Below are 23496 nucleotides of genomic sequence, written 5' to 3' on the forward strand. Positions count from 1 at the left end.
TATAGTATCAAATCTTTCATAATTACAGCACATCCCTTTAAGCTTAGAAAAAGCATCTTTATTTTGTAGATAATCCCCGTCCCTAGAAAAAAATCCAAAAACAACAACTGTGTGTTCGAGGAAGTTGAAAGATTTACTTGTGGGTTTGTAGATAATAGTTCCTGGAATACGCTTAAATATAGAGAAATCCCTGCCTATGCTACCCTCCAATGTCTTGGTGTATGTTCTAGAGGACAGTTATTTCACTGGCTGCACTCAGGCATCCTTCTCCATTTTATTATAGGTCTCTCGGTCTTGGAAATCTGCCTTATAATAGCAATGAAACATTTAAATGACATCTATGAAGAGGAGCCCTTTAATTTTCAAATGGTCTATAACGGTGAGATGAAAAGTTCATCATTTTTTTAGATCTCTCCCCTGCTACCTCTTTGAGGGTACTAATATTCTCATTGTTCTTCTGCAGAGTTTCAGAAATTCATTCAAAGAAAGGCCCATTCTATTTATAACTTTGAGAAACCTGTGGTCATGAAGGTATGATATGACTTGCTTATATTTTTATCAGATCCAGTGAATTTTCATACATTTCATAACCTTTTGATCCTTTAGGTATTTTACTATAGGAATTTTTCAAAGCGAAATTTGATAGAAATGAAGAAATGCTTCAGTAATTCTGTAGCCAGCCTGTTTCACAGTTTGTGAAGATATGTTGCCCTCTGCTGTCTGTTCTTAGTACTTGCACACTGAAAAGGAATTGATCATTGCCAAGCACATCAGCTATAATGACCTTGTCCCTTTCCCATCTACAAGTAGGCAGTTAACAAGATGTAACTGGGATAAAGTGACATCCTAAAATACACTCCTCCACTCCACTGCAAAGACAATGTAAATTACATAGTCTTAGATCTTCTAGCAGGCCTAGGAAATAAGAGGTCAAATAACTGTAACATTATAACCTTGCCAATTAAAAAGGTTTCCAAATTTATGATTAAGTATTTCTTGAAGTATTTTCTTTTTTATCTTGAAATTTTGGTATATTTATACAAAATTACAGCAGATCCCAATTTAATAAATACCCATTTTAAATTTGTTCCTTTAAATTCATTAAATATATAGCTTTAAAATGAGATTTATATTTTAATACTATACCAAATATATTCACTTTTCTAAATTAATTTAGTCTTGTCATTTTAAGTTTATATTTCATGAAAATTAAGTAAAATGTAAATACAGAGCCTCACATTTCAAGGTCCAGATTATCTAGTGCTGTTAGCACAGTGTGCCTCTGGGGCCCCATCTAAGAGTAAAACATCTTTTTCTTTTTTAATCAGTGGAAGCTGGATCTTTGGTATTCTTTATAGAGCATAGTCAGAATTTCTTTTCCTGTAGCAGTTTTGAAAAGTGAGCTGAGTCTTTCCTGTTCTCTAGCAGCAGCAGTTGTAGCATCCTGAGAAGACATTCTTCCCCTCACCTCCTGTCTGCTTCTCCCAGTTGTGAAAAGGATACCTGAGCGTGTTTGTGGTGTATTTTGCAGCTTGCTAGTATTTTTTCAGTTTTTTTTTTTTTTCAACTATACCTGAAGAATCTTTGTTTTCTCATTTTTCAATGTGAATGGCATCTGAGGTGTTTTTTTTTTTTTTTTCCCCACGAGAATTTTTTATGATAAACAGGATATATTCCAGTGGTACTTTTCACAGGTGACTGTGATAATAAAATGCTCAAGAAATCTACTTCAGTGTGTCAGTTTTAGTATGTCATCAGAATATAGTTGGTGTTTTCTTGCCTTAATAACATACCTAAACAATTATCAAGTGATTTATGAGTTGGAGTAAGGAAACAAACAAAAAAGAGCTCCATTAAGAAGACTAAGAGCAACATAGATGGGCATGGGCACCACCTCCAAGTCTGTGCCCACTCACAAGCCCTTAGCCTGGAGGGTCAGCCCAATAAATAAGCCTTACTATACTCTGTAGTGTTGCTTACCTCCTTGTGTTACAGCTCTTAAACATTTTTCTTCTTAAAATTTTATTTTTATTGAAAGTAGTTATTTTCATATAATATTCCTATCATGGATTCTGTGCCTTCAGATTCTTCTCCCCTCCTCATCTTCCAGCTCCATCTCCTGTCTCTTTTAAGAAAACAGACAGGCAAATAGAAGAGACAAGCAAGATTAAAACAGAATGAAAAACTGAAAAACATCAACAACAAAAAGAAAAGGCAGCAGGAGAAAGCACATGCACAGATAGAGACACGTACAAACAGAACCCCTAAAAACAAAGCTGGAAACCATAATATATAAGAAAAGACCAGTAATGGGAAAATGCCAAAACAAAGCCAAATGTGACTCCTCCACCCCCCCCACCCCCCAAAAAAATCTTCAAATACCTTTGAGTTCATTCTGTGTTGACTACTGAGCATGGTTCCTGCTTTTAAGTGTGGTTTGTATGTCCAGAGAGACATACAAACCACTCTCTTGGAGAAACTAATTTTTTCTTTACAAGCAATTGTTAATTAGAGATAGCGTCTTTGTTAGAGACAGGGAGTCTACTTCTCCATCTGAACACTGAGACCCCATCTGGCTTGGACCTTTGCATGCTGAGTCCTTGCTGTCACAGCCTCTCTGAGTTCATGGTCCTCAGTCCTGTTGTGTCTGGAAGATGGTGTTTCCTAGTTATCATTCATTCCCTCCGGCTTTTATAATCTTTTTACCTCCCTTTCCATAGAATTTTCTTGACCCATGAAGGATCTGATGAAAAACTTCCATTTAGGGCCAATTCTTCCAAGGTCTCACTCAGCACATGGTCTGGTTGTGGGTTTTTGTGTTAGTTGCCATCTACTGCAGAGGAAAGTTTTTCTGATGGTGGCTAAATGGGACACTGATCTATTGGTATATAGGTGTACTTTAATGTACAGTAAGCCTATATTGAGACTGAAACAAAATGCACATTGTAGTAACCTATGTAGTTAGAAAGTCTTACCATATTCTAAGTTTTTAAGGTCAAAGTAATAGACAAAGGATTATGGTTGTGAGGTGGAGTATTTGCCTGATTTACATTGAGCACTATGGGGACACATAACTGTATATTAAAATACTTTTTCCCAACATGCAGCTTTTATAGGTTTGATTAAACATGGGGTTTGCTGGGGCTGTTTTTGTTTAGTGCTGCTAGGTAAGGTGCTTTACACTGGTGAGCTAAATTCCCATCCCTAAAAGTAATTTTAACTCTTGGTGTCTTTCCTATTCTCTTCCTTTTTTCCCTCCCCTGTTTTTCATGAACAAAGTTGAGTTTATTAAGAAAAAGATTTAGATCCAGGCCTGCTGACTCACACCTTTAATCCCAGCATGTGGGAGGCAGAGGCAGGTGGATATCATGAGTCCAAGGCCAACTTGGTCTACAAAGCAGGTTCCAGGACAGCCCAGACTACAGTAAACAAAACAAACAAACAAATAACCAGATTTTAATATAAATTCAAGCGTGGAGTTTTGGGCACTTAGATAAAAGACAGTTCGAATGTGCTGATTTCTCTTCTGTCTTTTTTCATCTGCCATGTTTCACACCTGGCCAAAAAGTAACTATCTTATGGACTTAACAGTTTTCCCCTTTAGTCTTAAGCTTTGTCTTTTATCTTTCAGGCCTTTGAGCACTTACAACAATTGGAACTAGTAAAACCCATGGAAAGAACGTCAGTAAATTCACAGAGAGAATACCAGCTAGTGAAACTACTTTTGGATAATACTCAAATTATGAATGCTCTGCAGAAGTACTCCAACTGCCCTACAGACGTTAGGCAATGGGCAGCATCCTCACTAAGCTGGCTGTGAACGTTTTAAGTTCATTTGTGTAAAGACTAAAGTTATTGCTCTTTAAGAAGATTACTTGTTACTACATTCCTTTGCTTACAAATATTGTTATAGAAACTTGTACTATTTGGCTATGTGTTGAATCATGACTACACAACCACACAATTTCATTGATTTAAACTATACTACACAAGTGGCAGTTCAAAGGAATAAAACGTGATTATCATGCAGATGTGTGCGGATGGTCCTTATGATGATTTTACACTTTTGTAAACTGTATGTGGCCCATTGGAAAAGTTGATTTCAACTAAGCACTCAGCTTACAGATTGTAATGCTAACCAGTCAAGGGACAAATGAGAACAGAAATTACATGAGGAAAAGTCCAGAGATTGGGGTGGGTGGGTTTTCCTGTGTGCATGACAGCTTTGATGTCCTATACAGATCCCAGTGGTCTAGTTTAGAAGACTGGCCCACCTGAGCTGAAGAGCTTGTGTGGAAGGGGTCAAACAGCTCAGCATTTTCCTCTCACCAGAATTTTATGTAGGAATTTTTTTGGTTTTTCAAGATAGGGTTCCTCTGTGTGTAGCCTTGACTGTCCTGGATCACTTTGTAGACCAGGCTGGCCTCGAACTCACCGAGTTGGATGAAGGCCTGCCTGTGCCTTCCAGAGTGCTGGGATTAAAGGCATATGCCACCACGCCTGGCTAGGTATTTCTTAAATGTACATTCTGGGTATACTTTGGTTCCCTACAGGATTCCTGGGTAACTACTACTACAGATAATAAGAGGGACCCGAAGTTTCAAAAAGGAATTCCTTAGAACATGGAATTATGGTCAAGGTCACCTCCTAAATTCATAGACTTACAACCAACTAGCAGAGGCTGAGATTTAAAATGGAACATAATCACTCAGTGACATCCTTGTTCAAGAATATTTGATTGCATATTTGGTCACAGTAAGATTTTAAAAAATCTTTTATAAAGTGTTTGGCTGCTAAACTAAATACTATTATTTAAAGATTAGAAAACTAACAGCAGTGGCAGTGTGTACCCTACAGTGCAGCTTGGTTTGACAGGAAAGCCAGCAACAGAGTTTTTTTTTTTATTTTTACAGGATACTATAAAAAACAATTTGACTTTTAACACATTTAGCCTTCAGTGTCTTAAGACTACCTTTTTTATTTTATTTCAGAAGTATCTCATTAAGTTTAAGGCTTGTATGGTGGTTTGAAGACATAGTCAACACATTTTCTGGGTTGATTTTTTCCCCCCTCCCAAAATATTTAACATACAATTTTACAAAAGGAAGTTTTTCCTTTTAACACTGTAGCAGGACAAGGTGTCTATAGTCCCACCATGTAGGAAACTTGTTTAAAAAGAGAAACATTTGTGGCCAGCTTAGGCTACATAGCATGAGCCTGTCTCAAGAAACAAAACAAATTCCCTCCTTAAAGAATCTAGTAAACTGCTGAATTTTCAGCTGCTTTACATGCTGTGTGAAAGCTGAGTCCTCTGTGTGCCTGGCTAGCACCTAGAGAAGATCTGTCAACTATGTATTCAGCTTTAAAACAGGGTGGGTTTTTATTTTCTATCATTGTGATAGAAATGAAGCAGCAATAACTATTAAGGTCAGACAAGTTTAAGCGTGTGTGTGTGTGCGTGCATGCACACATGCATGCAAGCCTGTAACTTTTTTAAACCACTTTCACCTCGTAAGTTGTTGCAATTACTACATAATTGTTAAAAAAAAAAAAAAAAAGCCAACTAGTTTCTAAAAAATTCTTAAAAGTATGGCATGAAGTGTGGGTCTGTAATGTACAATCAAGATCAGTAGCTACTTTCTGGAGCCTACATAACAGTTCCAATCTAGCCTGAATTGTCTTTAAAAAAAAAAAAAAAAAAAAAAAGAATGTGAACAGAAAGTATAAAGATTCTCTGCAATGAAGAAAATATTGAAAATCAAGAACAGTGACTCCCCTGAGCCAACAGATGGAAGAACAAACAAAAAGGACTTTGGTGTGGGCTTCCTCCATGTGGCCTACTGAAACTTGGATCTTGTTTTAAAGACATCTCTGATTTATATGCCGACACATGTCTCTGAGAAATTAAAATCTGTTGTTCAAACTTCCATATGGTAATGTCTTATAATGTAATGACATAGTATCTATTGACCTAAAGAGTTAGACATTGCAGAATGTACAACTGAAAAGTGTTTTCTAGAGCAGTCATCCACACTGTACCATGGTGTGCCATTTGATTTGACTTAGATGACACTGGATTCTTGTTGGCATCACTGTTCTGCGAGCCCAGGATCCGATGAAATGCAATGTGACTTTACTAATAATAATAACAAGCCTCTGGATTCCTTCCATGGGCAGGAAGGACCAGTATAAGTACTTGGGTAGAAATACAGTCTGATTAGACAACAGTGGAAGGAAAATGTCCTAATTCACAAACCTTCCTGCTCTTACGACTATCTCCATCCTGAAAATCTTAAGACAGAAGCCTCACTGTAAATTGGAAAGCTATTAACTCTTTAAGAACATACATATATACATAGCTAAAGAAAAACTGCATGTGCAAATAATATCATAGTCACTTTTTATTTAACATGGGGATGAAATGGGGATAGCATACATTTTATTTGTACAATATTTAACAATCACTTATTCAAGGTGGGATTTTATGGGGATTTTTTTTTTTTTTTTAATTTTTAGCTTTCTGTTAAATACTTGCAGGGGAAAAAAATAGCAAGTACAATATGACAGTAGTACAACAACCTGTGCCCAAAACACTGACAAGAAATACAGAGTAAAGCTAAAATAATTGTTTACCAATATTTTGAGAGGTAACAAATATGGGTTGAGACTGCATAAAAAATGTACTGCTGGTTGAATATCTGAGGTAAATGATGTTTAATCAAGATGCTACTTGTATCTTTGTCCATAAATTGTAAATAATTTTATGCACATTATACCAAATGTTCCTAAAAAGTAATTTTTCAAAAAAGTAAAAAAGATAAACTGGAAAATATCTGATGAAGCTTTAAAAAAAAAAAAACTGTAATCAGTCTGTTCCACTAAACTACCATCTATCTGGTGGGGGTTTTTCCCCAACCATTTGAATTTTACTTAAAGGTGACTATTAAGAATAAGAAAAGGGGACAGAAGAGATGTTTTCATAATTTTGTGATACATGATTCTGTTTTTTAAGTCGAAAAGTGTTGGCTGTTTTTTCATTTTGTTTTTCCTGGTTATATTTTCATAATATCACACCATGAAAGATAGTGCAAGTTCATGGGACTAATAATTGTGAGGCACAGTCTCTGTTCTGGGATTCACAAGGTACCTGTAATAAAACGTCCAAACAAGAATCACAAATCACATGCTAAAACTCCTAGCATCTAAAATACATACAAGATCTGTGCAGGGCATAGATAGACTTCAAATAAATTCAAACACTGGTTAATCCATCAGTCCTATGGCAGTTGATCATAAAGCATTTCTCACACGGGAGATCTGGGCAAGGTAGAGTAAGAGCAGCAGTTCTGGTGGGTATATCAGAAAGGCAAAGGACAGGACCTCATGAGCACCATACACGTGGAGAGTTACAAGTTTGCCATCTCCCTACAAAAACAAACTGTTCTTATCTTTGATTCTCCTTTTACAGGGTCCCCAGCTCACACTTTTATCTGCCACTCTGCACTTACTGTAAACCAAACATTAATGCCCTGCAAAAGAAAGTTTTAACAAGACTAGGTATAAGGACAGGTAGTCACTGGAACATTCTTACTTTACTGCTTATAAAAAAGGCTTTCTGTTAATGTAGTTCTCAAGAGAATACAGTTTTTAAAATTGATAAGCTAGATTTACATACAATACCCAAGATTCCTTATAAAAAAATTTTTCCTAGCATGAAGACAAATCATTTTATATCATGAACCAGTCTTGATAAAATTTACCTCTAGTGCTTTCCTAAGCCAAACAGTCATAATATCCCTCATTCATCACTTTTTAAAGGAGATTGAATGTTTACAACCAGTAGAAATTTGCTTATTGAGACTTAACAATTTCCTTGTATGTATATTCTCTTATGGTTTTTGTTGATTAGTTTACAAATGGAAGCCAACCCTAAATTATGAAATTTGAGAGGCCAAATATGTAGAAATCAAAATGGTGAACACTGAACTTGGCAATCTTAGGAATATAGTAAGAGCTTGGGTACACAGACAGTGCACAATTCTCTATGGTATGTAGCATACAGACAAGGGTGCTGTTACTTTTCCCCTCCCTGCTTAGTCTGTTGACCCATGTATTGTTTACAATTCATTTTTTCCAGAGATTAGTGCACATTTTATGTAAAATGTAGTGTATGATGTCTTAACCATCTGAAGATAATGCATTCACAGTGAGCTCCTGATAGTAACACGTCAAAAGTTTATAAAATTAATGTATGGATGTTAAAGTGAATCGACAAAAATGTATATAACATAATACTGGCTATTTGTTGGCAATCTAAAAATTCAGGGAATTAATCTTTTACTCGGGCCTGTGTAAGTTTGAGTTAGAATCAAATCATATTCTAATGTGATACTGTTTTCAAAAGCACTCTGGCACCTACTTGCCATCAGTTCCATCTTAGCAAGGATAAGGCATGAACTATCTAGAGTTAGCTGTAAAAGTAACTTGGGGAGGAGGCTAGGCTGTGTTCCTTATACAAGCACTGGTTACCTCTAAATGTCATTGCATATTTTAAGTTATAAGTTCAACTTGTTATCCCTGATTTGCTTTAAAGCAGTAATATCTGAAATCTGTGCTTAAAGGTCACTATCTCTACCCTAAGATAATTCTCTTCATGTCACAGACATCAAGTATTACTCTGACAAGATGGCACCACGCAGTATAGTGATAAAGTTACAAGTCTCAGCAGAGTGAAAAGTTCTGAGTCATGACATTTCCTGAGGTGATCCTAAAACAGTGATATGAATATCCCATACACTGTTTGGTGAAGGAAAGAAAAAAAAAAAAAAAAAAAAAACCACAATTTTACAGATATAAATAGGAAAAAAAAAAATCTATTTTAAAAGATAAAATGAAGAGCTTTTTCCAGTGTCACAGCTCACTTAAAAATTTTTAAATCATGCTTTGTGTTTTCAAATATTTCCCAAACACAGCACACCTTAAAGAAAAAGTACTACTTAAGTATGCAATATTTGGGGACCTGGATATAAGATGAAAGGGGCAGGGACACCATTTTTTTTTTTTTCCATTTTCAAAACAGCACTTTGTTTTCCCTAAAATTACAAGCCAGTACAAGAAAAGCTAAAACACTGCTTTACAAATAGCCACTTACTATTGGCACTAAGCATAGCTTACCATTTTTCTTAAATAACACAGTGAATTTGTAATACCTTGTTATAAAACATGGATTGATTTATTCAAATTTTGTTAGTGTTTTCAATTTTATAATTTAGCAACCGTGGAGCTGAGGTATACCTTGTTGAGGGAGGTTAAAGTAATGCTTGGAAGCCTCTGTACTGTACCCCACTTTGATGACTTTATGTACACAGAACAGCAGCACACTACACATTCACAAGCTGTGTCATGTTGGCATTACAATAGTCATTTATAGAAACAACAGCAAATGCAATAAAAAGTTACCCTTTTTAAAATCTGAAATGAAAAGTTTTTGATTTTTAAAAAAAATAGCAGTAGTTCATTTAAGGAATTAGTGTCTTCTGACATTAAGAAATCTGATGTCAGTTTTCAAATACTTGATTAGCCAGGTCCAGAAGACCCTTGACTTGGAGAGGGTCACATTCTTCGTGTGCATCTTTCAGAAGGTCTCTACAGTTTGCAGCTTTTCTTTAGACCCCCCTTTCTATCTGTGCTGCAGACAATGCAGTAAGTCTCCCAGAGCCACGCTTTCCACAAGGGGCTACCTGCGCACATGTCCGGAGGCATCCTACTCATTTCACACAGAAAATAAACTAAGCAGTTTCCTTAGCTTAGCAGCTCCAGTTCAGAGTCCCAATTCTCAGTGTGCAGAGATGGTGCAACCATCATAGACTAGATTCTTTGGGAGGAAAGTCAACATTTGTCACCATTGTGACCACTGTTACAATGTCCTCTGTAGTAATGATATTTGTTAGTCTTTGCATCTGGGTGATTCTTTCACCTACACATCCAGCTGATAACCTGGCTTCTGCATCGTGATCCCAACACTCTTCTATTGTCTCACAGAGCATCGCCATTCCCTAAGAGGAGAAGGACAGTCAAACTTAACAGCTGTTGTTTCCTGACAGGAAACAGGCTAACACTGTCATAAACAACATAGCTATTTTCATGGGTAATGGTTTCAAGATCAGCAAAGTTGATCAGTACTCACTTTGGCTCTTTTTAATGGACTCATTGTGCAGCCTTGGCCTCAAACTCTTGATCTTTATGACCAAAGCATGTGAAATACCATGGCTGGGTCAATATTCACTTTTACTGAGCATCATTTTACATACCATCAAAATAAGTCACTTTTGAAAAACATTAGGGATTTACAACAAGAAATGTTTTTAAGTTCCACAAATGTAATGTTCATAAATATGATCATTTCAAAGTTTGACCTTTTCAAGTAGATTCACAACCAAGTCTAATGTGGGTACCAATTTTGTTAAGTCATTTTCTTACTTGCTACTATCATTTCTACCATGCAGTTAAACATTAAAAGGCCACCCTTAGATCAGTCTCTAGCTTCAGGGTGTAGTGATTCCAATTTGGGTTTCTAGTGAGATTTACAGCAAATTACCAGCACAATTCTATGCTGTTCTACCTGCTCTAACTGTAAAATGAAGTCTTAAAAGCCTGAAAAAATGACTAAGAAGACTTCATGGAGTAGAGAAAGCTTGGTGCTTAGTAAGGATTACAGTGGTGTCCATTAGGAGGTAATGATTAGCAAGGCACTCTAGCTTTCCATGGGCTCAAAGCCAGACATGTGTCCTCATGGAACTTTCAAAATGGGAGATACTTGCTTGAACTTAACTAGAGCACTGAGGAAAAGAGTATCTCTATAAAGCTTAGAGACTTCAGAGAAAGCCTGAATTCTGCCTCTGAACTTTGGTACAAAGCATCTATGTGAAGATCACCTCCCCAGAATAGACAGATAACGCTTATGAAAAGTGTTTTCTTGAGATTTCAAATAGAAAGTAAGTATATGAACTCACTGCGTGTTTCTGCCAATACTCTCTTAAAACAGGCCTCTTCTTTTTGTGCACTACCACCTCCTGCATGTCTTCAAGAGACGGATGCTGGCCAACTTCCTCCTCAAATGGCAACATGTACTCATCTACAGGTCCTGAAATGTAAAGAAAGAAAAATCCATTTAAGTTCTTTCTGACTAGTACAAGCTCTTTAAAATATATTCTGTATCCCACTTTTCCCATTCTGTATTTGATAATGAAAGGTGAGAACGGACCACAGCTTTACTTGTATCATGGTAGGACCAGAATCTAAATTTGTGAGAAACCAAAAGGTCAGTTTTTGAAGGCTACTTGTTTTAGGACAGCATCAGGCTCAATAGTTTTGACTGGCTCTGAACTCCTGATCTTCATCTTCAGCCTTACCAGACTGTTTAGAACACATATGCTGAATGCCTATGTCTGTGTATGACAAAGATGTTAGTACTTGGAAATCAAAGTTAGAAATTCCTCTTCAGAAGACTTATCTTAGCAATTCATAACAGAAGTTAATATTCAGAGGTGATGGCACCTATGAGGACTTAAGTGTTCCACCTATTATACTTACCTGTGGTGTGCTCAAACACCCAACATGACCATGAGAGGAATTAATGCACTTCACAACTTTCTGTCCTTATAAGTAATGTTTAATTTTATATTTAAGTAATAAGGGTGCTTCGGCCAGAATTCCCATCAAGTCAAGATGTACCCTCATGACAAAATTTATTCAGTAACATAATTTTTTCTTAGATCTCAGACAGGAACACGCACTTAAGAGTATAACTCGGTCTAGAGAGATGGCTAAGAGGTTAAGAACGCTGTTCTTCCGAAGGTCCTGAGTTCACTTCCCAGCAACCACATGGCGGCTCACAACCATCTATAATGAGATCTGGGGCCCTCTTCTGGCCTACTGGCTCACAAGCAGGCAGAATACTGTACAAATAATAAATCTTTTTTAAAAGTTTATAACTCATTTAATAGATTCTTATTCAGACTTAGACACATCTTCGCTTTATTGTTATTTTATCTCCTCATGAAAGTGGCATTTGCTCTATTTTGTGACTAAGATAGCTCAGAAAGTTAGGAGATTTTGCACAGGAGTGGAGCTGAAATGTGAATCGTATCTGATGTCAGTGCTTCAGTGCTTTTAACCTCTGTGTTGTCGTCTCCTCTTGATTCAAACACGCCACTACTGTGCAGTGTCACTGACCATAGAGAAATAGGTGTACATGAGCCTTAGGCAAAGTATAAAAATTCACCGAATACTTCAAAAACAGTATCATGAACTGTGAGAGGCACTGACTTAGCCCTGTACAACTCTGTTAGGAGTCGTCTTTTATTATTACCACACTCACTGTAAGAGGACCTGCATGTGCATGCCACAACATGCATTAGAGGGAAAGGTAGGCTCTCACCTTCCACTCTGTGAGACCTAGGTCATGAGGATTGACCACGGAACCATTTCACCATCCCTGTAGAAGCCTTTGGATAGCCGAAGGACCGATCCGGTACTAACATCCTAGAATTTCAATCTTTGTCTGTTTCACAGGTCAGTGACACTGGCTTCAATCAATTGGTAGCTTGTAAAATACACAGGCTGCTCAGGACTGAGGCCAGGCTACTGGGTGTGTGTGTGCGTGCGTGCGTGTGTGTGTGTGTGTGTTTTGCCTGTGTGTGTGTGTATGTGTTTTGCCTCTGTGTGTGTGTGTGTGTGTGTTTTGCCTGTGTGTGTGTGTGTATGTGTTTTGCCTGTGTGTGTGTGTGTGTGTGTGTGTGTGTGTGTGTGTGTGTGTTTTGCCTGCATGCATGTACTACAGTCATGACTGATGCTCATGAAGGAAAAGCAACATCAACAACTGACCCATCTCCCCATCCTCCAAGATTCCTAAGACTTGGTTAAGTTTGAGGACTGCTGAATTTTAACTAAGAACTAGACCCAATTTTTAAAAATTTTTTAATTTATTTTATGTACATTAGTGTTCTGCCTCCTTTTATGTGTGTGAGAGAGTGTCAGATCCCCTAAACTTGAGTTACAGACAGTTATGAGCTGCCATGTGGGTGCCCTAAGCAGACACAAATTTAAATGTACTCACCTTACCAGTATGGCTCACTTTCCCTTTGCTCTACGTTCTGCCTTGTGACAGACATATCATGCTCTTAAGTATTTTACAGTACATACAAGGCATTTAAGAAAAATCAGCATCTAACCTTTTCTTTTGCCATAAAAATGTCCCAGTACCCCTTTCCTGACAAAGTAACTCTTCCCATGCCCTATACCACACCTTCTATCTCTTGCCTGTGACTCCCCTGCACCTCATTAGTTCCTGAATGCCTCATATACCTCATTCACACTAGCCTCACTTTAGAGTTCACTCTCCACAAGGTATTTTAGCACCTTCACTATGCATGACTTAACAACGGGGCCTGCATCACCACAACAGCAAGTCACAGTCTGGTATGAAAGACTCACATTGATGTTCTTAAGCAATGTAGTTTCTTGTACTATGTGCTATCTGACCTACTTCTACCTCCAAAGTGTCGATGCAGTTCCTTTCATACCCAGCCCAAGTCTACCTTGCCTCCTGCATCTTCTGCCACCTTTTGGAGTCCATATAAGAAAATGTAGTTATTTACTTCTTTGTGTAATAACTTTAATAAATGTGGCATTTATACATTTTTTTTAAATGCTTTTTCCCTTACCATCTGCAGCAGTACAACGAGAAGCCAGTTCCCACAGGACTAATCCCATGGCGTACATATCTATCCTCAAAAAGGCGTCCCTTTGGAAGTTTATAGCACCCTCTAACACCTCTGGAGCCATATACCTCCGGGTCCCAACCTGAAAAAGATTTTGAAATCAAACAGTGCTCAGTTTTTACTCTATGAACTAATGTTTTGTTTATGCTTTTATAGAAAGAAAATTAAATAAGGTCTATTTATCCAGGGTAAAGTAACTAGATCCTAATTGTAACACCACAGGATTCATGGAGTAAGATGGTTTCTGGAGGCTCTCACCAGACAGAGGTTATAGGGCTTTACTTCCCTTTCTGGATCTGTTCAAAAATAACTGAATAATAGTTTGCTGGGAGAAAGATGTAACAATGGAGGAAACAGAGCACTCTGCATATTGTTTGAGATACATCTTTAGAAAACAAACTTACTTTTAAGGGTTTTTACCAATAAACATTTAACATGATATAAAAATAATTAGCCAGAGATATACTTAATTTTACTTGTAAAAAGAAACCTTATTTATTCATGAATTCTTCTGTCTTAGTTCTTTGTTTACATTTGTTCCCAACAAGTTGGTATTCTCTAATGCCTTAACTCTGGCGAGGGCAGCTTATGATAGCTGGTCTTGATTGCATTTTTATATGAATGCTTAAGAGATTTTATGAATATTCTAAGTAGTCTACAATATTCCTAACCGGATCTATGAAGCAGCTTAGATATCAATGCATTCACCCTTAGGTAATGATGAGTGATCTTTTGACCAATACTTTGGTAGTTATATGCACATTTAGCAACAGTTTTTTAGAAGATAAGGTCTGATCAGTAAAACTCAATTTTTAACTGATTTTATGAGAATATAAAGTAGCTTTCTGGCTTCCACTTTTCTACATAAACATTTTTACTAATATTCGCCCCAGACAATCATTCAGCTTTCCTAGTGGTCTATAACTGATGACATTACCTTGAAAAAATCTGAAACTGTTAATTAATGTTGCCAGAATTCAGTGTGCATGACTGCACACAGCTATGTTCCTGGGGATCAATAGGGTATGGGAGGAGGAAAAAAACTCAGAAATAACCAAATAACTTGAATAATTTGAAAGACAGAGAACTAGTAAGGGCAAATTCTTGAAAGAATCATTTGGCTTTGTAGGATATGTCACATTTCAAACTTTTAGAATTTGTTTATTTGTTTTCAAACAGGTTTCTCTGTGTAGTCTTGACTGTCCTGGACTTGCTCTATAGACCAGTATGGCTTCCAACTCACTGAGATCCACCTGCCTCTGCCTCCCAAGTGCTAGGATTAAAGGTGTGTGCCACAATGCCTGGCCTAAAATATTTATTTTTAATTGCACAGGCAGGGAAGTGTTATATGCACATGTGGGTACATGTGCCCACAGAGCCCATAAAAGGATTTGGGGTCACCAAAAACTGGTCTTCTAGACATGTCTCAGCAGCCTGAGCTGGGAAATGAAGCTTGGTTCTTACAAAGGCCAGAAGCACTCTTAAACCTAGGCAGTCTTTCCTGTCCCTAAATTGTTCTTGTAAAAAAAAGGTGAATCTGTACAAGTATAACCCCTTTCTTAGCCTCAATTTCTTTGAGGATAAAAATATATGGGTACTCTTCTCTGCTTTGGCCTTCTTCAAGAATGCTAAATCTGTTTCTGCAAACCACAATCGGAGTTAAGACACCTCACTCTGGCCTTTTCAGGAGCTCTAAACTCTAGAAAGAATTCAAAGAAAAAACATTAAACTTATTAAAGGGTTAATGAGTAAATATAGAGCCAGGAGCAAGAAACGGTCATGTATAAAAATGAGAGCTTAATGAACAGTAGTGATAAGTGACCCATTATCCTCCACTGCTAGAATGAATTAACCATTGAAAACTGAATTCCCTATACATGAAATATTTGGAACTGCATTCTTCTATGACCAGTTGTTTTAAAAAGCAATACTATCACAGCTTGCTTAAACCTGTGTCGACAACAATATAAAAATGTCACCTTTTCAAAGTAAAATGTATCACTCTTTATTAGATAATGACTCTTATCACTATCTCAGTAACTTTAGATCAAGTCATTGTTGATCTAAAAAGTAAGATGTGCTTCTTTTTTGCTCATATTTTATAGTGGTCATTCTTACCTGTCCATGGGTATCACCTGCAGATTTGCCAGCCTCAAATTTTAACGCCAACCCAAAGTCAGCAATGCAAGCTGTCAGATTGTTTTTCAACAGCACATTTTTACTTTTGATGTCCCTTTAAATAGAAAAATAAAGTATTGTAAACAAGTTGCCTTTTAAAAATTTCTATTGAAAGTAAGGAGAATATGGACTATGTTATAAAATAAACTCAAATTATTAAAGAAGAAAGAGATATAAGCTTCACTGGCAGAGTCCCGCCCTAGCCCAAAGCACACGGAGTAACAAACCGGCTTAACAGGAGGGAGAAAGAATCCTCTCCATAACACAGTTGTGCAAGCAGCCATTCCAGAAATACATATCATCTATGTCTCTCCCACATAATCATAAAATTTACTATTGCCTTAAGCTAATGGGAACGTTTCAGATCTGGTAGCTACAAACATCTATAGAGCCTGAAACTTCAACATCCTAAACCATCAGTGACTTGCAAATCCGCACTGAGAGACTTCATCTTCTGATGGTTAGAATGACCACGATCAACGAAACAAACGAGAGCTCATGCTGGTACATAGTAGGCATAACATTTATCTTCTTTTTATCTTAACAGAAATGACACAAAAATTGGTAAAAATTATGTTTCTTTCTTTACAAATGGTTTGTATGTCAAACACTTATTTTTGTAGTCTGATAAGTAAGAAGCATAATCTCCACAAAACGTACCACATAAAAGGGTGGTACAACATAATAATTGTATTAATTAAAATTCTATTCAGAATGTGTTATCATTATACATGAAGAAAACAAATATGGAGTATTTTTATTCATACTCTTACAAAGAAGTTAAATAGTGGCCCACTAAAAGTATTTCCCAGGAACAAACATTTTTCCTTTTCAAGATATGGTAACAGTTTCCTCACTGAACATGTACTCTTTCTTCACTGAACAGCTGTCTCCTCTCAATCTTCTACTTTAGCTCAAGGAATGAATGTATACTCATCCAACAGACAAAGACAATTACTTATTTAGTCTATCCTTAATTTCATCACTGGGTATCTACTAAAAATTGCCTTTAAAGTAAATCAATCTTTTGAGTTAAAAAAAAATACACTTTTATTCTCAAACATGGTTTCAGAAATTAGACAAGTTAAAATGAGATCATCACACTTTATTAATGAGATTAATGTGTATATTACCCAAAATACACCAGGCAATCTCAAACCTAATTTTTAAAACATGAACACCTTTGCCTCTTTAAATATGATTGGAAAACTAGGGCAAAAATAAATTTTACCCCAAGAATTAAAAGTTTAAAAAGTAAACATGTGAGTTTAATGGAAAGACAATACAAAACTTGTTCTACCTGTGAGATATTGCAGGCTTGTGGCCATCTTTTAAGCCAGGTATATCCTCATGTAAATAAGCCAATCCTCTAGCCATGGTTTCTGCAATATGACAAAGTTCATTCCAAGAGACCACATTAGCCTTAAGAAAATCTGACAGTGAACCCTATAGAAAAGAAAAGAGGAAGAGAGACATCCATAAGCTCTTGATGAGCTTTACATAGATGAAAACTTTTCTTTAGACATGAAGACAATGTATTCCTTCCAAAAATTAAAGATAAAATAATCTAGAGTTGCTCAAATTTTCTTTCAATTCACATTAATAAACATTCAGCCACAAAAGACTGATTTTTAAAAGCTTGTTACCAAAATAAGTTAATTTAGGAGATTGAAAAAAAAAAAGACTATGCTGTGAGTTCTAGTCCAGCCTGGTCTACATGGCGAGTCCAGTACAGCCAAAGCTACACAGACAATCCCTGTCTCGAAAAATCAGAGAGAGAGAGAGAAACAGAGAGAGAGACACAGACTAGTTGAAAGTCTTAGGGAAAAAACCTAATCTTTAAAGTGAAACATACTGACATTATATGACTACCCTGAAAACATAAATAACCACTAACATACAGAATATAGGAGGAAATGACTTAGTTGGCAAAGTGCCTGTTACACAAACATCAGGACTCGAGTCCAGATCCTCAGGGCATTAGTGTGTAACCCAGTGCTAGGACACAGACACATGCAGATCCCTGGAAGTATCAGTGAGCTACAGGGTCAGTGAGTTACTCTGCCTCAAACAAACCATGGAAAGCAACTGAGGAAGGAACCCAAACATTAACACTGGCTTCCACACATGCACCTTACATATAATACTGTACACACACACATACACACACACACACACACACACTAACCACTGTCTTCCACATATGCACTTTATACATAATGGTGTGTGTACACACATACACACTAACCACAGGCTTCCACATATGTACCTTACACATAATGGTGTATACACACACACACACACACACACACACACACACACACACACGCCCCTCCACTAGAGATATATAGTCAAATACTAAGTGAAATATGAAGCCCATTATACTTAACAATGACAACAGTCATTATCAAACAAACAAACAAACAAACAAACAAACAAGTATCTTAGCTGGCCATGGCAATTCAAATTTGGAATCTCAGCACTTGCGAGGCTCCAAGACACAAAAATGAGTTTGGAGCCAGCCTCGGCTACACAAAAGACTCTTCCTTTTGTTTTTAAATTTAACTGAAAAATACGGGGAAAGCAAATATGTTTGGTAATAAGTCTAAGTTAGTGACTCTAGGTTCATCATTAAAAAACTGTAAGGCAAAAATTAAAGGCTTTTAAAAAATGGAGTTCATAAAATCAAACAGTATCATAAGTAATTCATAAAAACACTGTCTGGTCTAATGTACCCCTAAGATAAGTAACTGCAGCAAAACCTACAGCTGCTCTCTGATTAGAAGGCTGGGTAGAAAGTTGTTCTTTCCTGAAAGTCATTTTTTATTCTTTTTATTCATGAGTGGTGTATTTTATGGGTCAAATATTAACCAAGTGTGATACAATACAACAGTTAACATTAGGTAGGTAGGCCAAGTCCAGCTTGGCTGAACTTAAATATGAAGTCATTTCACCTTTTCGTGGAATGCTGTGATTAGCCAGAGGTCCACATCCACGCTGCTCCCTCGCTTCTCTGCGCCAATGAACTGGAGGATGTTCTCATGCTTCATCCCAGGTAAGCTATAGACTTCGTATTCATTCTGCCACGACTGTTTGTCCTACAATAACAACAAGAAACCATGTTAACAACACAAAAGCACAAGAAAATACATCACACCGAGATTACTAGAGTAAGTTCTGAAACAGTAACACAACAACACAATGAACTAAGTAAGTGATTTTTTATAATTTTTTTATTTTAAAAAATCTGTGTGAGCTGATAACAATAATCCATAATAAATCCTTGTCCTACCCACTCCCTTCCCTCAAAATCTACTTTCCTTTGTTGCTAAGTTTATACACATAGGCATTCAACAAAACAAGCACTGCATTTCTAAATCTTAAATGGCAAAACCTGCTTACAAGTTACTGTAAGCACTATATGGTGTGAAGTTATTCATGCTATTATTCACAATTCTAGTTGACAGATAAATTTAAGCAGAATGACCACCTTAGATAACAGTCTCTCTTCAGCCTGACCTTCCCACCCCAAAAGACCCTAACAATACCTTATATTTTTTAAAAATTATCAATTATCATTCCTCCAAGTTATTTATGTCTATTTCCTTACAAAAGATTAGTTTCTTTTCACTATGAAAGTGAGTTAAATTATAATGTATGGTAAGGGTCTCTCAATCCTTTAATCTGTGGCTTTTCCTCTGACTTTTATAAAATCATTTTTTCCAGTGAAGTAAAAGAATAATTGCGCTGTTAATTGCCAAGTGCTTATTCCATGAGTATACAGGTAATATATGAAAATATCAACATGTAAATCATTACTTTGTCAATAAAAGCATTTGATAAAATGGGTGCTGTTGTTTCTAGCCTTAATATCCAACGCCTTTTTCTAATTGTTACGATTACTCACACATTGAAGTATGAATCTTATTGTGAATCTTGGAACAACAGAATGCTTCTCTCTAGAAGAGCTACACTGTTGCCAAAATAAAAACAGACTCTATGGGGTAGGCATTAGATGAAGTGAAGAGGTAAAAGCTAGCTAGGTATGTTTCTATCATAACTTTGGAGTGACAGTGGTAGAGAACGGCTGAGAGTTCTAAGGGTGCTGTCTGTCAGCCACAGGGTGGATTACCAGAGAAAAGGGAAGATGGCCCCTAAGGTCTACCAGCAACGGAGCTCATGGAAAGCATAAGCCAGGCAAGACTGCCTAGGGTCAGGTGGTCATGACAAGTTCAGCTGCATTTAAGGGGAAAACAAAGTCGCCTGAATCGCTACCTCTGAGAAATTACCAACAGAAACTGAAATAAGTACATATAAATACTCAAAGTACAATAAGAAGAAATCAAAGTCTGGTCATGTAGCTCCGAAGAGCAATTCTAAAGTAAAGCACACAATCTGCTGTTTTCTCTTGACAAGGAGATAAGAAGACAATTACCCAGACAGTGAGTTTATTTTTATCACTGGAATACTTTAGTTTTTATTAACAAAAGATCAACTATACATTCATTTATTGTGATCCCAATACTGCCCACACACCCAAGTGATGCATTATGTCATTCTATTTCCAGATGTGACAGCAGCACAAGCAGGCTAGACTATTTTCCAAACTATCACAAGGAATCACTTTAGAGGGGCTGGAGAGATGGCTCAGAGGTTAAGAGCATTGTCTGTTTTTCCTGGGTTCAATTCCCAGCAACCACATGGTGGCTCACAACCATCTACAATGAGATCTGGTGGCAATAAATAAATAAATAAGGAAGGAAGGAATCACTCTAGAATACATAGTTTGTGTCTTCAGGCTGTTTATGAGCTACAGTTGCAGCTTTAAAAACCACAGATAGATAAGTTAGAGAAAACCAATAAACATACCTGAATCGGAAATATTTTGACAGCCACATATTCATTAAGCAACTGGGCTTTCCAGACACAACCAAATCTTCCCCTCGCCTTCACTTCTAACAGCTGCAGTGGCTTCAAACCTAGCAATGGGGAAGGTGGGGGTGGTCCTGGGTCCTAGAGATAAATAATAATAATATTGTAAAGAAGTTGAAAATAAGTCATTGATTCTGAAATCAGAAAAAAGTGAGTATACTGAAGAACTCTCTGACATATGAGGGACTGTAACATCAATGTGACCTTAACTTTCAGCCTGCGAGAACTGAGCTGCTGGGGCACTGTTGGGAAGCACTGAGCAGACATGTCTGACAACATCAGCACTGCTACTACTTAGGAACAGCAGCTGAAAAGACTGGGCAGCCAGTCTAACCAATGTTCCCAAGACTTTCTGCGAACTTCAGAACACTCTCAATAGCATGTCATTGGTTTCATCCACTTTACATTCTCTTAAAGGATACGGATTTGAAAAGCACCAAAACAGCAAAGTATGACCATTTCTCAAAAGAATAAAACTTCAAAATTTACTACTTTCTCTAATGGCTGTTTAATACTGACTTTTTCTTCAATAATTTCATAATACCGAGTCATTTTAAACAGGAATATAAAATGTAAAAAGCACTTAAAAGAAATGTTTCTATAGATAAGCTTTTTATTTGCTTGGTCTTATTTTTCAAGATACTAATAGTTCATCCCTGTTAACTGTTGCCCAAAACTGACTAGGAATAAAATTCATGTTCTGAGGATAATTGAAAAGAATAATAAAACAAAGTACAAATAAAAATCTACAAGAATGGTAGGCATAGTCAGAAACACGGAGTGGTGACTAAAGGTCAAGAGCGCCACTCTGATGAAACTTTAAAATAAGGCCAGGACACTACAAAAAAGGAGAACAACAACAGAAAGTCCCCACAGTTGAATGCAGCCCTCTGCTGAGAGTGCTCTATCAGTTTACAACCAGCACCTAAAGCAAAGTAAGGAGCTTCTGGAAGCCAAAAGACAAAGCAACAGACATGTTTCAAGGGCTAAGTTCTGTGAGAAGGGACTAAGATTTGTGTGGCAAGAACAGACTCCTGGTAGTACTTCAGTTACTGAAAAATGGCATTTTATCTGAGATCACTGCATCACACCTTAACTTTCTTCTTCCTTTTTAGATGTGCATAGTGTTCCGAGACTTACACTCATAGGAATCCTTCAGCCACTAGTCTGTTTGGGTCTAAAAAGTTTCTATCAAGCATTAGAATTGAGAGCTCCTATTTTTAAAAGTAAGGCAGAAAAAGACTTCCTGTGATTCATTCCAAAGTCGTTTTTTAAAAAACACTTACGAAGTTGCTGTTCCGCCCAAGTTAAAAATATGAAAGGTTAATTAAGCCAGAGTACTTCTGTTTAGCAGAGTGACCGACCAGAGAGGTTCTCCACAATCCCTACGAGAAGGGCGGGGTCACAGTGATTCTCAGGAAAGGGAGTCTCCATCTCTCTGGAAACATGCTGAGGGAAGCCTATCCTTCCTCACCACTCTGCAGCTAACTGCCTCTGCCTGTAATTAAGAAGTCTACTGACAGGACCGGGCAGACTAAGGAGACTGGAGAGGAAATGGTGAACATTACACTTCCAAAGGCAAAGAAAACCACCCAGTCTGCATGGTCCAAGAAGAAGTGTACAAACTTACAAAGAAATAACCAAACAGAAAAGACAAGGATCAGCTTCCCAAAGCACCGATACTACAATCTTCAGATAATAACTGAAAAAAGAGAAAAGAAGAGGGCAACACAGCCATATACTCTCTGGTCTCTGATAGCCTTTTATACACTGACAATAATGTCTCTAGAGATAACTTACACATATCTATTCTGTGCTCAAAAGAGTACCAACTACAGACCTGAGTACAGTCTATGAAACAGGATTGGGGTTATCTCTTCAGCATCTCAAGTTAATACTATAAGAGTAGTTCAAAGTATATGAAATGTTTTCTAGATGCAAAGACAAACTTCAAAAAACCTATAAGCTTACAAGGCTTTCCTAAGTAAGTTTCTTAAACATATTTTTACTGCAGACAGAAATCTTGGATGAACAGTTAATACTACAATTTTACTCAAAATTCTACCATTAATTGCTACAAAACATACAACTGTCAAAATTTTCTTAACAGTATTAAAATGTAAATTAAAAAAACAAATACTAGCCAATTTCCAAAGGGAATAAAATGATCTACAAAAATCCATTCTTACCAATATCAAAACTTTTTGAGATGTAATCTTAACTATAATTTTATATTCACAAATACTTAAGATTTGGCTAAAAAAGCAGTTTCATAATAAAGATAAGTACACAATCCATAATATCACTCATTGATATACCTTGTTGTTTTAACAAGAAGCTACTAGAATGAAGTTTTATATACATATATCTAAGTTTTACTTATAAGAATATTAGAAATAACTTTATTAGCATCATTATAACAATTTATTCAGAAAATTCAGTATTTGTTTTTAGGAATGAGGACATCTCTCATTAAACACATGAAGCCTTGAGAAGACGAATGGGAGCTTACACTTCAAAAATCCCGGCATCTGTAAAGCATGGCTTTGCCTTGCTGCACAGAAACACTTGGAGGGCAGCAACTGCAAGGACTACAGAATTTCTG

The 23496-nt window shown here is 36.8% G+C and overlaps 2 protein-coding genes across 3 annotated transcripts in view; one reads left to right on the forward strand and one right to left on the reverse strand.

Moving 5' to 3' along the window:
• Orc4 (origin recognition complex subunit 4) overlaps positions 1–4029 on the forward strand; it is a 32152-nt gene extending 28123 nt beyond the window's left edge. The window contains exons 12-14 of the mRNA XM_051166105.1: positions 284–379; positions 464–531; positions 3632–4029. Coding sequence (XP_051022062.1) covers positions 284–379; positions 464–531; positions 3632–3820 — 353 coding nt within the window. The 3' untranslated portion in view covers positions 3821–4029. The remainder of the gene's footprint in view (positions 1–283; positions 380–463; positions 532–3631) is intronic.
• Positions 4030–6383: 2354 nt separating this feature from the next.
• Acvr2a (activin A receptor type 2A) overlaps positions 6384–23496 on the reverse strand; it is a 76416-nt gene continuing 59303 nt past the window's right edge. For both annotated transcript variants that reach the window (XM_051166614.1, XM_051166617.1), the window contains 7 exons: positions 20829–20972; positions 18914–19057; positions 17260–17405; positions 15900–16014; positions 13725–13863; positions 11013–11143; positions 6384–10055 (listed from right to left, as the gene is read on the reverse strand). In XM_051166614.1, coding sequence (XP_051022571.1) covers positions 9861–10055; positions 11013–11143; positions 13725–13863; positions 15900–16014; positions 17260–17405; positions 18914–19057; positions 20829–20972 — 1014 coding nt within the window. In that variant the 3' untranslated portion in view covers positions 6384–9860. The remainder of the gene's footprint in view (positions 10056–11012; positions 11144–13724; positions 13864–15899; positions 16015–17259; positions 17406–18913; positions 19058–20828; positions 20973–23496) is intronic.

Source organism: Acomys russatus, chromosome 24, assembly GCF_903995435.1.
Source record: "Acomys russatus chromosome 24, mAcoRus1.1, whole genome shotgun sequence".
Classification (NCBI taxonomy): domain Eukaryota; kingdom Metazoa; phylum Chordata; class Mammalia; order Rodentia; family Muridae; genus Acomys; species Acomys russatus.